This window comes from Vespa mandarinia, chromosome 1 (assembly GCF_050613455.1).
Source record: "Vespa mandarinia isolate Hongniang chromosome 1, ASM5061345v1, whole genome shotgun sequence".
Classification (NCBI taxonomy): domain Eukaryota; kingdom Metazoa; phylum Arthropoda; class Insecta; order Hymenoptera; family Vespidae; genus Vespa; species Vespa mandarinia.
Window position 1 is genome coordinate 2,498,199 of NC_140810.1, and position 16,802 is coordinate 2,515,000.

Here is a 16,802-nt window from a genome sequence, read left to right on the forward strand (position 1 = left end):
GTTTCTAACGTCGGTAAGTCAGTTTTCTGTTCAAATCATGCGAGTAAATCTATGAAGACATATAAATAATTATAATTAAAAAATATATTTATTCATTAACAAACGCAGGAAGTATACTGTATCGAAGAGGCAATAGAAAAAAAAGAAAAAAAAGAAAAAAAAATTTATTTTAAATTTATTTAATTGATATAAAGTTTATATGTGTACTATCATAGTATAATTAAACGATATATGACATATACGTAATATAATAAATCGATATTCAAACAAGAATATATTTTGCTCGTAAGACACGTTAAAAATAAAATAATTTTTATTGTATGTTTGAATGCGAAGAATAGGACAAACCATTTGGTCAAAAGCAAATTTATAATCTTTTATAAATATGTAACAATACTTTGCTATCTTTTATATATGTAGATATGATACATATTGCACTGGTAATAATATAGATTTATTATAATACCTTTGTATTGCTTTTGAAAATTATAATTTATATTAATAGTCATATATATATATATATATATATATATATATATATATATATATATATATATATATATATGTTGCATGATAAATACAGCCAACGATGCTTACTCGACGGAATCCGAGAGTAGACTGACATAACAAATCCCAAAGTCACTTAGGTTCTCATTCGTATTTATCTTATATATACTTTTATTGTTTATCATTGTTTAGGAGCCAAATCCTACGTGGCATCTTTTATTTTACTCAATTCACATATATTCTTTATATATGTTCCTACTTATAAAATATAAATAAAAGATTAATCACAGAATTAAAAAAAAAAAAAAAAAAAACGTCACCGTTTGAACGAACGAAAATAATTGTCACCTAAAATATGTTTCGACGTTCATATTTACAATTTAAATTTAAACAGTCCTACGATATTAATTAATTTTAATTATTCAAACATTAACATTTCATATATGTTAATAAATATATAAATACGTATATAATCGTAAAACATTGATTTCAATAGATGTTGAATATTTCTGGGATAATTTTATTAATATTGAAATATTTTACATAGTATTAAAGCTGATAAGAGACTGTAAATGAATAATTTTCTCTATTATCTATAGAAGTGTTTAAAGCTCATAAAGAAAATTTTAATTTATAATAGATCATTATATACCTAATTATATTTCAACATTGCACGAATAATACTACATTCATATCAATAAAATATAATCTTCTGTTATATTTAGATTTACATTCACTTATAGACTTATATAGTCTTATTTAGCAAGATCGACGTAGGAAATATATTTAAAAAGGGGGTTTTTTTTGTTTTTTTTTTTTTAAGAATATAGGAATCTTTGACTAAAACTTAAAGATTTAGGCATTAATATTAGATCATTTTTAAATGTCTATGTATGGCAATATATACGTACATAAAAGTACGCAGAGGTACTAAATGAAAATGAAAAGTATAAATAAGTATCACATTAAGTTCACTGTCACTGATTTGTAGTAAACGCTTCTCACACATTTTGTACATAATTAATTGAATAATAACAGTGATAGTGCCAATAGAAACATTTAGCTTCTTTCTTCTTGTACTTTAAATTATCTCGCTTGTACATGTCAAAATTTGCCCTTTTAAGATTCTTTTAGATATTAATTTAATTCCTTCCTTTCTCTCTTCTTTCTTGTTCTTTTTTTTTTCTTTTTTTTTTTTTTTATTTTTTCTTTCTTCTTTTTTCTCCTTTTTTTTTTCTTTTATTATTTTTTTTCAACGTATCTTAAAATTTAATCTTAAATTTCTGTAGGACCTGGTTTACCTTGTGTTCTACGACGGGCTAATTCTGACAAAACAACAGGCCCAATATGAGGTAATCTTGGACTATTTGACATAGCTTTGTATGTCGCTGCAACGGCCATCTATAAAATTTTAATATATAAAATAAAATTAAGAACGATCGCACAGTAATAAATATCAATATAAAGATTTTTGATTAAAAAAAAAAAAAAAATTTTTACCTTTAAACTATGTGGATCTGTACTGATATCAGGTAACATTTTTTGTGGAAGGTGATGACGATTTGCAACCCAAGGATATTTTAAAATTAAAGCTGCTGTAGGCCTACGATTAGGATCAACGTGTAACATTCTCTTCACCAATTCTTTGGCTTCCATTGATATTTGACACCAGACTCCACTTTCTACATCTATATATCCAGGTCCAATATGATCAAGTATATCGGTTGCACTATCTCCTGGACTGTTTCGGAAAGGGGTGTATCTGCAACAAAATAATTACATAATAATACATTTGATTTTGTGCTTCATTATTACATGATAAATATTTCCAAACCAATCAGTTTCATACCCGGCTAACATAATATATAATAAAACACCTAAAGACCAAATATCACAAGCTGTATCATATCCTTGCCGTTTTAATACTTCAGGTGCAACAAAATTGGCCGTATAACATGGTGTCATTAATAAACCATTTTCTGCACGTAATTGTTTGGCAAAGCCAAGATCACATATACATAATGTACTTGGATCGCCACCAGGTTTTGAAAACAATATATTTGATGGTTTCAAATCACGATGAACTACCTGAAACATTTAAAATTCAGATTATTAATTATTTATTATCAATAAAAATCATTAATTATAAAACGATATATATACTTACTCCATTTTCATGTAAATAATGAACTACACTGGTAATTGTGTATATCACCTCGGCAGCTTCTCTTTCTGTAAAATTACGTCTTTGTAACAATCGATCAAGAAGTTCACCACCTCGCAATAATTCTAATACAAGATAAACTCGTCTATCGTCTTCATGAACGGTCCTTAGAGATACGATATGTGGATGCCTTCCGTATCGTAACAATATTTCTATTTCTTCCGAAGGATCCCGTTTTGCTTTTTCAATCACCTATTTTACGACCAATCTTAATTACATATAATAAATATAAAATTTAATAATTACAAAATATAAAATTTCTTATTATATATTTATACATGCATATAAATTACCTTAATAGCATATTCAGTTTTAGTTGCCTTATGAACTGCAAGGTAAACGGTACTATAAGTTCCTTTACCTATCTCCTGCTTAAATTCATATTCATCGGTTACTAAAATAGGATTGACATAAGCTGGGAAAGTATTACTAATACTATCACAGTTTTTGTACTCTGGAGTTTTTGTATGATCTTCTAATAAACAAGGTGCAACAAAGCTAAAGCCACGAAATAATTCATGAGCATTTGCGCTAGGAGGTACAGCAGGAGAATCTAAAAATAATAATAATATCTTTTCAAATACAAAATATATACTTGGCCAATTCTTTCAGCTAATTCAACGATTTCAAACATTAACATAAAGAGAAAAAAAGAGGAAAAAAAAAAAACAATAAAGGAAAAAAGAAAATTGTACATTATTACCTTTAGGTGTTTTACACGTAAATTCACTATCAAAATAAAATGCATCATCTTCTTGACTAACAGCTGGCTTGAAAGGCGGTCTTATCTCTTTCCTATAAAGAGCATCCCAATCAATGGTTCCAAAAAAGATATGGTTTTTTATTTCTTCTACACTACCTAAGTGAATGTATGAAAACAAATCAAATAAAATATTCGCACAAGATATAAATATACTTTCATTAGAAAATTGAAAATAAATATTTATACATTACCAGACCCAAGTCTATTTGCTGGATTTCTTTTGAATAATACTCGTAATAATGCACGGGCTTCCAATGAGATATTAGAAGGCATGATAAGCTTTGCTTTTAATATTTGTGTCATAGTTTCTTTTCTATTCGCACCTTGGAATGGTAATGCACCCGTCAACATCTCAAACTGCAAATTATTATTTATTTAAAAAATAAGATATAAATGAATTAAAATGTTTTCTAAAAAACTTTTTTAATAACTCACCAAAAGTATACCAAAACTCCACCAATCCGCAGCATAAGAATGCCCTTTTCGATTAACGATCTCCGGTGCCATATATTCGATTGTACCACAAAATGAATATGCTTTAGAATTATCCAATGATTGTTTACTTAATCCAAAATCAGTTAAAGAGATATGCCCTTCAGTGTCCAATAAAATGCTGCCAGAAGAAATAAAATAAGAAATAAATGAAATGATATTTTTCAAAATGTAATATCAATTTACTTTAATGAAATACAAACTTTTCCGGTTTTAAATCGCGATATATTATACCAAGTTTATGTATATGATCCAATGCAAGTGCAAGTTCAGCAAGATAAAATTTTACATCCTCTTCCGTGAACATGACCTGTAAATTTATTTCTAAGAATAGTAACAATTTCAATTTCTATGAAAAAGACATGATATTGAAGAGTACATATACGACAGTTGTTATCAATCAAGATATATTAAATATTTGTCATTATTATGTGCATATATACAAATTGAATAAATTGTGCAATCACAAAAAAAAATATTCATTGATAGAAAATGAAAATTGAATGAAAAGTAATCATACAAGTTGTATCTAGTTAGCTTGTTCAATAACCTCTTTGGATAGTCTCGTAAAAAGATCACCACCCTTTAGGAAGTCTAAGATCAAGTACAGTTTGCCCTCTGTCTGGAATGCATAGTGTAGTCGAACAATGAATGGATGCTCCACATCCACCAATATATTTCTTTCCATTTTTGTTCTTACTCTGTCTCTGACTAAGGTACCATGATATAACAATTAGACCGAACAATAATGAAGGAAATATTAATATTTTAATTATAAAAAAGATACCTTTCAAAGTAGCCTTTTTAAGAACCTTCATAGCATATAGTGTGCCGTTATCCTTTCCCACAACTTTCCGTACTAAAAATACCTAAACGAATGTATATATATATGTAATCAATTACAGAAAGAAATGAAGAGAAATAATAAAAAAAAAAATAAAAAAAAAAAATAAAATAGACATAAAAGTTTGACTTTATACCTTGCCAAAAGAGCCTTGACCAAGTACTTTTAATAGTTCAAAGTGAGATGGATCTGCTTTTTCGTGTCCATCTCGAACCACCTCACGAACCTCAATTTCATGCGACTCGGAACACCCATTTGAGCGAGACTCAATAAGGTTTTCTTGAGTAATCATTGTTTCTTCCTGGTTCTCATCTGACAAAATTTCTAATCCCTGCTAAACAAACAAAATTATATCCTTGACACAGCTTATTATTTAAATATATATATATATATATATATATATATATATATATATATATATTTATATATATATATAATATATATATTGTTGTTATATAAAAATAAATATTTTCTAAAATCATCCTATATAATCGATGTAAGGTAATATTAAAATTGAATTAAAATATGTTTAACAATTTATTAAATAATAAAATCAATGAATTATCTTACCTTTTCATTTACATGTTGTTCAGTCCAAGGAACCGTCAGATTCGCTAAAGGCATTATATTTGCATTTATTTCCAAGGTCGTATAGGATAAAACAAAATAATTATAGTAATGTCACTATTCCGTTGCAACATTTAGTAAGCTATTAAAAATTAATATTTGCCCTGTATACACTGTATAAACAACTAAAAAAAATTTTCCGCACATTCGCGGTTAAGACTGAGGAAGGCATGTATGTATATAGTTGACGCGATAAGTATCGACCACAGATAACGACTTAACGCTAATGCTTTTAGACGGGACTCTTGATTTAAACCGGAAACTACGTCTAGAGAAAAAGCGATAATGATAGCACATAATTTAAATACAATCTTCTACCATCCGTTCGTTAGAATTAATTAAATGCATCCGCTAATTAATTACTAAACATACAAAGATATTTCATTGTTGCAAATGAATTCAACCCCCCCTAATTTCCACTCCCTGTTTCTACCCTTTTAAAATAATGAAAGATAATCTTTACACAGTGTGGGTTTTAAATCGACAAAAGATTACTACGCGACATAGCTAATGAACATTTCTATATGTCTGGTTATATTTTATAAAAATTCCCTAACTCAAATAAAAACACGATAGATAATAGGAATAATTCAAATTTTGACATACATCAGTCGTGTAAATAAATCTCGTGGGGGGGAGGGGGAAATTAAGATTTAGTTTTTTTTTATTACTCATTTGTATATTACTAAATTACTGACCAGCATTCATATGAAATTAATAAGACACTAGCGCCACGTGATCTAATATCGAACTATTAAACTCAAAACTAAAGAATAAATCTATTTCAATTTTAATAATATATGCAATAATTTTATTCGATAGTAATATACATCAAGTATATCTATCGACGTATAATCTATTTATTTACGTTATAGTTTAGTTAATTATGGTAGGATATTTAGTTAATTATAGTAGGATAGTTGCTCTTTTTTTTTTTTGTTTTTTTTTTGTTTATACTTCAAGGATTCACAGATGGTATCAAAATATTTTGAAGAATTGTCTCAAAATAAAAACCAAAAAGTTTTAATTACACTTATCTTTTGAATACAATTAGTATCCTTACATGTGTTATTTACATAAATTCTTTTTTATTGTTGATTCAACTTCTGCCTCAATCGTTCATAATGGTTTGTTTTTTCTCTTTTTACTTTACCTGTATAGATTTGGAAGAACTCATAAATGATATAATTTAAGCAGATAAATTTCAGTTTAAAGGCAGTTTTAAATTTCCAGTAATTTTTTATATCAAACTCTGTAAATAAGTAATTTTTTATTCTGATTATCTTTTGTTTAAAAAATTTTTATGACTATTAATAGTCATATATTAACATATTTTACTTTACATAAAAAATGTATGAACTTGATAATTATCGTACAACATTTATAGAAAGGTTGATTAGGCTAAGATACATTATTCTTTTGTAACAACTTTTTAGCCTTCAAACGTGTGCAAAAATTCAACAATAAATTATGTATCATTTCTTTATCATCACTATAACTCGTGTACCATAATATGCATTTGTGAGGCCAATGAGATCATGGCAAGATAAAAATTCTCACAAAAATGGGACTTATACAAACCTTATTTTTCTGTAAAATATCTGTTCATTTAAACAGCAACCTGTAACAGACCAATTAATCTTCACTGGAAGGGGATTTAAAGTAAATACTTTCAAATACATAACATGGAGTATGATAGTATCTTTCTAGATTATACAAACATATACTATCATACTCCAAGAAAATGTAATATAGCTATTTGCAAAACAGAAAATGAATAATTGATAGAACAAATGTAGATTGTATGTAAATATATATAATAAATCTATGTGTCTTGACAAACCTGTATGGATACCCTTGAGCCTTGTTCTTGAATATGGATAAAAGTAAACTAAAGAAAATAGCAACTAATCCAAAGCCTATCACAGCAAATATTCTTCGTTTTTTAACATCACCTTTCCTTGTAGCAGCTTCGGTCATTAGAATCATTCCTAATACCACTGCTCCATCTTATTACTTTTGTTAAGGTATATTACATATACTTAACAATTAACTTATTATGTTTATTAAATTAAAAGGATACTTAAAACCATAACAATATAAGTTTCTAATACAAATTGACCTTGAGATGATCCATGGATATATGCCATATTTCCATTAGCTGATTTGTGGATAAATGGAGGTCCTCTGATATGATTCCACATTTGTCCCGATATCATTGTAAGAGTGAAAAACTATAAGAAGATCAATTTTAATGAAATGAATCGTTTATATTAATAAAAATAAAGAAAAATAAAATAAGCTTACTAATGCACCAAGAGCCCAAATTGTTTTATTATAAATTAAATCTAAATTATTACGTCTAACATATAGGAATACTCCAATCAGAACTGAAAACATTATCAAAGTTACTGTGCCAGAGTAGTTTGGTGGCCTGAATATGTTTATCTATAAGAAATAATTATTATCAATAAATGTTTTATTACACGAGCTTATAAGAAATATTTACCTGAATATCGGTACGTTCTGATATCCACTTTGCTATTGCTTCTGCGGCAAAACCAACTCTTTGTATATCCATTGTATCAGCTGGTTTTGGTTTACCTTTTGCTGGAAAATGTATATATACCGGAGCAGTATTCAATCTCATCTAAAAAAAAAAGGATAGTTTTGTGTCTTTATATTTTCATATTTACCAATTAATTATTGCATATATATATTTGTATTTAATACCATTTGAAAAACGTCTGATCCTTCATCGAAATCTACAGATGCAAAAAACAACTTATTCGAATAAGACTGAGAATATCGGAATGAATTTGCAACTATTGTGAATTCGTCATTTGCATGTCTGAAAACATGTATATATATATATATATATATATATATATATAATTAAAAGAAATCATTAACAAACTTATTATTATTTTTCTTACCTGCAAATTTGACACTGCCTTTGCGGTGCCATAGCAGTGAACATTACTATAACAGAATAATTTCTTGGAGTATTTTTAACAAACTCCTTAAATTTTGCTCCGTTAAATTTAATTACTGGTCTCCTAATGGCCATTTCTGTTAATTGTTGTACACGTTCGGCTAAGGAGGAACTTTGACTCTAGAAAATATATGTAAATTGATCAGCTTAGAGGTTAGAAAGAGGATATATTATTAGTCCATAGAACCACTTAATTTATCTTTTTAATTATGATCAGAGTAAAACGATTAATTAAATTTTAATAGAAAATTAATAAATATAAAAGAAATTTCATTGAAATTCCACAATAAATTAGAATAAATTTTGAGGCATGACATTAATCTGACATTTCAAAATAGCACAATTTCTTTGAACTCATCGACGAAATTATTTTCTAAATTCTCACATTTTTCGTTCTATATTGACAGTTAACATAAGATAAACTTATGAGCACAATCCCCAGGAATGTAATATAATATTTCGACTTCATTTTAATAGATTTTGGCAAGATAATCTATCAGAAAAAGCAGTAACAGCTATCTCTATCGGAGTACGCTAATGGAATAACTGTACATATAACATGCTGCAAATGCCGATTGGTCTGAACATTACTACGTGGCACTTGATATCTACAATTTCTGTACAACAAAAATTTATTACATTATTACAATATTAAACGAGAATATAACGTATCCTTTATAAAGATTTAATGCGCACAAAATGTTGAGAGAAAAGAGAGAGAAAAAAGAAATGAATTCATTTATACGAATATCATTCTATATGTTATTCAATAATTCGAGACACATTGTTACATCGCGAAAAAATTTTATTCTGATGACACTTTAAATAACTTTTTCGATAATAAACAATACAATGTAGATTTTATTGGAAAAAAAAAAATTATTGTTTCAATATTTACGATTAATATTTTGAAAAAAAGGAAAAAAGAAAAGAAAAAAGAAAAAAAGAAAAAAAAAAAAAAAAAAAAAAAAAAAAGAAAAATCTAACAGGATAAACTGTATGTGTATGACAATGCTCGTGGCGATAAATCATATGCATACATCACTGTTAATATGTACGTCACGTTTAGTCGCTGATTCGACGACGATTGAATGTCTTGTCGTTGATTGGTCAATAGCGTCTTTACGTAACCGTCATTTCAAACGAAGAAAAACCGGTGAACAGACCCGCGTAAAGAAACGAGAGAAGAACGCTTGTGTAAGATTCATGCAACTTCATATAAGCCATAGTTTTCAAGGGGAATGGACGTGCTCATGGTGGAACGTGAAGTGTTTTTAATAATTAATAACAGTGTTTATTTCTGATATAAACATTGGTGTTTAAACGCGCATATCCTTTTTAAGGATATTTTCCTTAGATTTTATTGAATATATTTGATATATAACGATATGTCGTTCTCAAAAGCTAGAATTCAACGGTTCAATGAACTTGCAAGTAAGTTCTTAATATTAACCGTTTACTATGTTTAATGATTTCGAAGAAAATTAAAAAAAAAAAAAAAAAAAAAAAAATTCGTATCGCCATTTGGAACAATGATAACGATCATATCGTATCAATGAATGTGCATCAATTTTAGAAAATTATATATATGGTAGTGAGAAGCTACATTCTGGCGGGAAAATTGTCCCGAGTTCTCGTAATGCTCTTTTATTGATTCATTTTTCTTTCTTTCTTTTTTTTTTCTTTTCTTTTCTTTTCAAACAGATTTTTCTTATTCTTCTCTCTTTTTTTATTTTTATCAATTAACACCAAAACTGAAGTCATTAAAATTTATTTTAACGATTGACGACTTTAATGCCTAAACATCGTTACAATCTTATTAAAATGAATATCAGGCTCGTATCGTTGTATAATTAATTATTCGAATATACTTTAATTTCGAAATATTGCTTGTGTGTGTGTGTGTGTGCTTTTTTTATAACTTTTTTACTAGTAAAATATTGTTATACGAAAGTCCATCTAGCCTATAGTTTTTACGCCATAAAGAGAAAGAAGTTAGTATCAGTTAAAAAAAAAAATGCATCCTTGCAATTTGCATCATATTGCAAGTTGTAACAATTGCGCACGATCGTTCCGTGAAACATTTTAATCTTTAAATGTTTTTAAAGAGGTGAAGGGCCGAGGAGGAGGAGAAAGAGGTGGTGGTGGTAGTGCAGGGGTGGAGCGAGGGGATAGAAATGGGAGGGGGGTGTAGGTAACGACAAAAGAGGACATTTTATCGCAACGACAAGAAGGGCTGGTCGAAGGTTACACCTGGTACCTTCTTCATGGATCTACATGTCTTTCAAATACAGACACACACAGCTGCCTCCTATTTCGAGTTTCTTCTCCTCCCCACTCCTCACCTTTTAAAGATGTATCAGAAGGAAATCCCCTTTGATTCCACCCTCCAACCTTAGTTTTCTCGCGCGTATTCGTTTGAAAGAATAGGATTGACCCTAAGTGAACGCAACGAGCTACAATAATTTCACCTTTAATACACATTTTCTTTCATTAAAGTATATTTACTGATGATACGGATATCATTTAAGTATTATCATATAATTTATCTATATGTTACTTGTTACTTGTCTTATCTATATGTTATATGTTACTTGTTACTTATTAATTTGTGATATAAAAATTATTTTCTAGCTTTATTATTTATGAAATTTTTCTAGGTGAGGCGCCACCACCCGGTGCATATGATCCTAAGTTCGACCAGAGAATCAAAGGATATATTATTGAAAAAACAGAAAGATTTCAGGATAATAAAAGTGTAATTAGTAACGGTACCGATTCAAGCTTAACCGTTTCAAGCAAGAGTACTGGAAATCAACCACAAGACAGATTTTTAACTGTGAGAGGATTGATTTATTAAAGAGAGATATAATTAATTATTTGATAGATTAAAAATTATATTAAATATATGATAAGTTAGATTATATGTTTTAATTGATATATGGAAATTTTTCTTTCATTTATAGCCACAATGTCCAAGGAGAAGTGTTATCGTCAAATCAATAAATTCAAATTATCCAAAGGAAAAATTGAAATCCATGAACCAGACTAAGAATAAAACTATTAATAAAAGACATTATAATTATACGGATCAGTTGTTGGAATTACAAGTTGAATGTACGAATAAAGATAAAACTATACAGGAACATGAGAAACATATTGAAGAGATTAAGGAAGAAATGTGTAAACTTGAAGTGCAAATAGAGGATTTACATAAGAAACAAGTTGAAGTTGAAGAACAACACAGGAAAGATATAGAAACTATGGTAAGTGAATAATAATTTTTTGTTGCTTTTTTACTCCACTTTTTTTTTTTTTTTTTTTTTTTTTAAGGTTTATATCTCTAATCTTTTTACAGTTTAATTTGGCAAAACTATTCTGCTTTTAGGCTAAATTACAACAGGAAGTTTTAGATAATCATGATGAAAGGCATCAAGCTGAAGCAGATGAGCTTCGTTCTAAATTATTGGATATGTCGAGAGAAAAGGAACAAGAAATCTCTACTAGAAGAACGCTTGAAAATGAATTAAGAAAACGAGTGGCCGAATTGTTAGAGAAAATTTCTTTTTTAGAAAATGAATTGTCTAAAATAACAGAAACAAATCGAATTGCGGTAATTAATGTGAAATAATACAATAACAAAATTATTACTATATTGAAATAATAATAGATGTATATCTTTTAAATAGATACAAAATTTAGAGACAAGAAATAAAGAATTATTGTCCAAATTAAAAACATTGGAGGAAGAACGTGACATACAAATTGAATTATTAGAAAAGGAAAGATCACAGCTTCTGTTAAATATAAGCGATTTAACGGACAATAAATGTGATCTTGAAGATAAATTGGAAAAAAGGCAGGACGTGATTTTAGAACTTCAAGGGCAATTGTCTACTCTTCAATGTGAGCTGGACGAATTAAGAGCGGAATACGACAAACTTTTGGATGATTCCATGAGACAAATGAATGATCTTGTAAAAAATTATAATGTAGAAAAGGATACATTGAAAGATACCTTTGTTAAAGAAAAGAAAGAACTTCAATTGCAATATGATCAGACAAAAATGACAGTAATTGTATTGCAAGCCAATTTAGATGATATGGCCGATAATAATTCATTTCTTCAACAAGAATTACAAGACGTTCAAAGACTTTACAGAGATGTAAATATTTCATTGATAATAATGATTATTAATTCATTCGTAGTTTAAGATTTTTAATTGAATTATATTTTTCTGATTATAGGTAAGTCAACGGTTGACGCAAGCTCATGAGGAATTAGAAATTGCAGAACAGAAACATGAGCTTGTCTTGAAGGAACATAAAAATGAGATAGAGGCTTTACAAAAGCAACACAGCGAAGAAAAATCAGAATTAAAGCAATTATTGGAAGAGGCAAAGGAAGATTATTTGAATGAAATAGAAAATGTATGGGATAGACAAATTAGTTTTATCAAATACCTCTTTTTTTTTTCTTTTTTTTTTTTTTTTTGATAATTAAGATATTTATAATATTTTTTTGATTTAGTTGTCGATAGCAAGAGATAAAGAAATAGCTGAATTGCAAAAAGCAACGAGTCAAACGATTGAGGAAGAAACCAAACGAATAAAGGAGCACACAAATAAAATCGTTGAAAATGCCGAAGCCGTTACTAGAGAAACTATAGCAGTTTGTCGTGCGGAAAGTGAAGAAAGAGTAAAGAGAGTAATCGCCGAATGTGACGCGAAAGTAAGCGGACCACATGTGCGTAAAACGCTAAACATCACCTGACCTTGTATTTTGTTTTACAATTTCTCTTCTCTTTTCTTTTTTTTTTTTTTTTCCATTTTCTCATTCTTTTTTATATTTTTTATTTATTTATTTATTTTTTCTTTTTCTTTTTTTTTTTTTTTTGTTTCCTTCTGTAAAAAGAAACTTTTTAAATGAGATTTCCATAAAATTAAAATATTTAATAATTTATTAGCATGCGTTTGTCTTGGTTTGCTGTGATGTTTGGATTATTAATTTTCATAGATGAAAATGATTTTTCATATTAATATGAAAATTTGTCATGATAATATGTAGATAAATACAATGATCAGAGAGGCCACGGCTGCGATCGAAGAAGAAATGCGTCTTAATATTGAAAAATATAAAGCATGTTTGAAAAGAGTAGAAACCGAACGTGCTGCGTTAGACGATAAGTTGGCTCAAAGAGATGCCGAAATTACAAAACTTTCCTCGATACTCGAGGAATTGAAATTGACCGCAGAAACTCGGGTATTTCTGATATATCAATTTTTCCCTTTAATTCTTTTTCTTCATTCTCTTCGTATTATTTACGTTCTATATCTATTATATTGTTCCAGGAGAGTTTTAGTCAAAGCTTGCAGGTCGGGTTAGACAGAGCGGAAACAGAATTGGCGGAGAAAAAAGCAGAGCTTAGAGCATTGAAAAATCAAATACGTGCGGAGGCTGCAGAAATGGTAGCTAGAAGAAAGAGGTATTGCGATAATAAAAATTATTTTCTATTTCTTCCTTTTTTTTTTTCCTATTAAAATTTTATATATATATATATGTGTGTGTGTGTGTGTATGCGATCGTGTATATAGGTTTGAAATAGTTATGGCGGAAAATCAAGCATCGGTTGCTGCACTCTCGAAACGTTTAGCACAGAGTCACGCTGAGGTAGAAAGACTTCAAGATGAATTAAAACGTGGCGAGGATTGTATACACGAACATCGAGATTTACTTGCTTCTATGCGTAATAATTCTCAAATGGTACACGACCAAGTGCACAATATTATGAAACAATTAGATGCCGAGAGACAACTCGTAAGTCAAATCGAAGCTGGTAGTTTGTCTGAGTTTGAATCCATTAAGACTGTTTTCGAAATGAAAATTGATGAACTTCAACGAGTAGCAGCGAAAGAAATTACACGACTTCGAGAAGAAATTAACAAGAAGTCAAGCGAAAGTGCAGAGGTATTATTATATCTCTTATATATATATATATATATATAAATTAATATCATTAAAAGAAACGTTAACTTACATTACAATTATATTTATTAATTTTAGATGAAGAGACAGCTCGATGAAATGGCTGGTTCTCTTTGTGCCGCAGAAGATATGTTATTAAGATTAGAGGAAAGAAACGATGCGCAAATGATTGAAATTTCGCGATTAGAAGTTGAAAGTGGTAAACTTCATGAACAATTAAATAATCAAAAAAAGATCTCCGAAGAAACCACTGCATTGATGTCCGTACAATCGGTGCAACATAAACTCTCCATTGAGAAAGTAAATATCTATTAAGATTAGATATATATTATACAAATATATAATACCAAAGGGAATGAAAATATCTAATTTAGATCTTTATGCTTTTAGGCGAATTATCAGTTAAAAGAACTCTCCATGAAAGTTATATCACTTGAAGAAAGAGATAGATGTGCCGAGGTAATATTTCAATTTATATTTAAAAAGTATATATATATATGTATATATATATTTAATTCTCTTATTGATTTGACGATAATAATCCATAATCAATTGCATTTTAGAACAAACATATATTGGCTGAAAAGGAAAAAGAACAATGGCATGCTCGTGAAGAGAAGCTTTTAAAAGAATTAGCTGAGGAAAGAGCACGTCGTGAAACTGCTGAAACGTAAGATCATTATGATTATTAATATTTATCCAATGAGAACAAAAACTACAAACAATTAATATTAAATACATATACATACATATGGATATTTTTTAATGTAGCGAAGTTAAGACATTAACCGAAAATAATGATCGACTTCAAAAGGAATACGAAGACATAAATGAAAAATATGCCGAAATAGTTGGCCATCAGAATCACAAACAAAGAATCAAGCACGTTTCACAGCTGAAAGAAAAGATCTATCGATTGGAACAGGTGCGTTTATTCATTATTGTCGGCCTTGCGATTAGTTTCTACTGGATTTGGTTGTATTTTCAATCGATCACTTGTAACTTCGATTACCATATGTTTTCAAATTTGTTTTGTGATATCGATATCTTTTTTTTTTCTCGTTTCTTTTTTTCCTTTTTTTATTGATATTGTTTCAAAAAAAAAAAAAAAAAAAAAAAAAAAAGAACATTTTATTAAATGTTTTTTTGTTTACTCTCTTTTTTCTTTTTCTTTGTTTTTTTTTTTTCTATCGATTATAAAGATCCCATAATGTTTCTAAATTATCTGTCTCTATTGTATACTTATAGTATTTATTTATACAATGATATAAATTTTGTTATGAAAGTTATATAATCAAAAGAATAAACAAAAAATCAAGTATATATGTTCAATAAAATAAATATATTTCTATTACGAATAATTTTGTGTTACTATCTTGTTTTGCCCACTATATATTATGATCTACCATTATTATTCATTTTTATTATCTCATAATGTTTTATTATACACAACGCACACACATACACACACACACACATATATATATATATATATATATATATATATATATATATATATATGCTTCTGAGGGAATTGCACAATAAGCAGGTGAATTTTTTTTAGGAATTGCAAACTAAATCCAGGCAATTGGAACATCAACAAAAGGCAGGGGAGAAGTTAAAAGCTCAACAGAAACGTCCCCATACTAAAGGGAAAGAAAACGTAATAGGAGTTACGAGAAGTAGTCACACCACACCTACATCTTCGCCGCATAAATCATTAACGCCTCTTCGAAATCGAAACGAATAATTTGATTAAAAGATTATGTCTAAAAGAATTTGCCAAATTAGTTCGTGTATAAGAACTATAGGTGTATAAAAAAAAACAAAAAAAAAAAAAAAAAAAAAAAGAAAAAAAAAGATAGTTAAATCAAATGCACCCACGTTCCAGAACGTGGGAGTGGGAGGGAGGGGGGAGGAAGAAAAAATACGATGTTAATCGTTTATATATGATATTTGGTGTTTTGATGGTTTTTTTTTCTTTTCGTTGTTTTTTTTTTTCGTTTCGTTTTTTTCTCTCTCGTCGAAACAAAATTATTCGTATTTATATATGTCTCGTTCAAGTTATAATAACGTTCAAAAGTGTATGTGGCCGGATCTCTTGTTGAATTTTTTTTCGTTCAAAATTTATCAATACATCAGATTCTCATATGCGCTAATTACGTTTATTTTTAGAGTATATATGTTAGAACAATTCACACAATTATTATTATTATAACATTATTCATTTTTATAGCCGTGAAGTTAAATAAAGTTTTATTTATGCTATCGACCTGTTCAAAATGATCATTTATTTTACCCTATTACAAGAGAAACTGTTCGTGAAGGGTTATTTAAAAGATTGATACAAATCGTTTGAAAACT

General features: G+C 28.4%; 3 protein-coding genes across 7 annotated transcripts; 1 reads left to right on the forward strand and 2 right to left on the reverse strand.

Annotated features, from left to right (window-relative positions):
• Positions 1 to 1,153: 1,153 nt before the first annotated feature.
• LOC118446016 (ribosomal protein S6 kinase 2 beta) lies at positions 1,154 to 5,859 on the reverse strand. 2 transcript variants are annotated; one of them, XM_035876159.2, is made up of 13 exons: positions 5,401 to 5,859; positions 4,967 to 5,164; positions 4,774 to 4,855; positions 4,537 to 4,697; positions 4,190 to 4,296; positions 3,930 to 4,107; positions 3,686 to 3,851; positions 3,435 to 3,590; positions 3,025 to 3,284; positions 2,675 to 2,923; positions 2,357 to 2,595; positions 2,008 to 2,269; positions 1,154 to 1,908 (listed from the first exon to the last, which is right to left on the reverse strand). In XM_035876159.2, exons 1-13 carry the CDS (start codon positions 5,452 to 5,454, stop codon positions 1,783 to 1,785), a joined length of 2,238 nt encoding a protein of 745 aa, XP_035732052.1. In that variant the 5' UTR covers positions 5,455 to 5,859; the 3' UTR covers positions 1,154 to 1,782. The 2 variants fall into 2 exon arrangements, with proteins under 2 accessions (XP_035732052.1, XP_035732053.1); XM_035876160.2 differs by having other exon boundaries at positions 1,155 to 1,908; positions 4,967 to 5,161.
• A 639-nt stretch (positions 5,860 to 6,498) lies between these two features.
• On the reverse strand, positions 6,499 to 9,187 carry Ostgamma (oligosaccharide transferase gamma subunit). 3 transcript variants are annotated; one of them, XM_035876162.2, is made up of 9 exons: positions 8,838 to 9,186; positions 8,394 to 8,572; positions 8,191 to 8,308; positions 7,967 to 8,107; positions 7,765 to 7,905; positions 7,541 to 7,691; positions 7,301 to 7,466; positions 7,039 to 7,078; positions 6,499 to 6,709 (listed from the first exon to the last, which is right to left on the reverse strand). In XM_035876162.2, the coding sequence occupies exons 1-8, from the start codon at positions 8,919 to 8,921 to the stop codon at positions 7,063 to 7,065; spliced, it is 996 nt and encodes a 331-aa protein (XP_035732055.1). In that variant the 5' UTR covers positions 8,922 to 9,186; the 3' UTR covers positions 6,499 to 6,709; positions 7,039 to 7,062. The 3 variants fall into 3 exon arrangements, with proteins under 3 accessions (XP_035732055.1, XP_085514727.1, XP_085514726.1); XM_085658601.1 differs by having other exon boundaries at positions 6,594 to 6,610; positions 8,838 to 9,187; XM_085658600.1 differs by lacking the exon at positions 6,499 to 6,709 and having other exon boundaries at positions 7,030 to 7,078.
• A 422-nt stretch (positions 9,188 to 9,609) lies between these two features.
• LOC118446014 (uncharacterized) lies at positions 9,610 to 16,649 on the forward strand. 2 transcript variants are annotated; one of them, XM_035876155.2, is made up of 15 exons: positions 9,610 to 9,886; positions 11,113 to 11,291; positions 11,419 to 11,718; positions 11,841 to 12,065; positions 12,142 to 12,618; positions 12,701 to 12,883; positions 12,984 to 13,199; positions 13,521 to 13,715; positions 13,805 to 13,938; positions 14,048 to 14,420; positions 14,517 to 14,738; positions 14,829 to 14,897; positions 15,002 to 15,108; positions 15,210 to 15,363; positions 16,003 to 16,649. In XM_035876155.2, exons 1-15 carry the CDS (start codon positions 9,841 to 9,843, stop codon positions 16,186 to 16,188), a joined length of 3,066 nt encoding a protein of 1,021 aa, XP_035732048.1. In that variant the 5' UTR covers positions 9,610 to 9,840; the 3' UTR covers positions 16,189 to 16,649. The 2 variants fall into 2 exon arrangements, with proteins under 2 accessions (XP_035732048.1, XP_035732049.1); XM_035876156.2 differs by having other exon boundaries at positions 9,611 to 9,886; positions 12,984 to 13,184; positions 16,003 to 16,648.
• Positions 16,650 to 16,802: the final 153 nt, after the last annotated feature.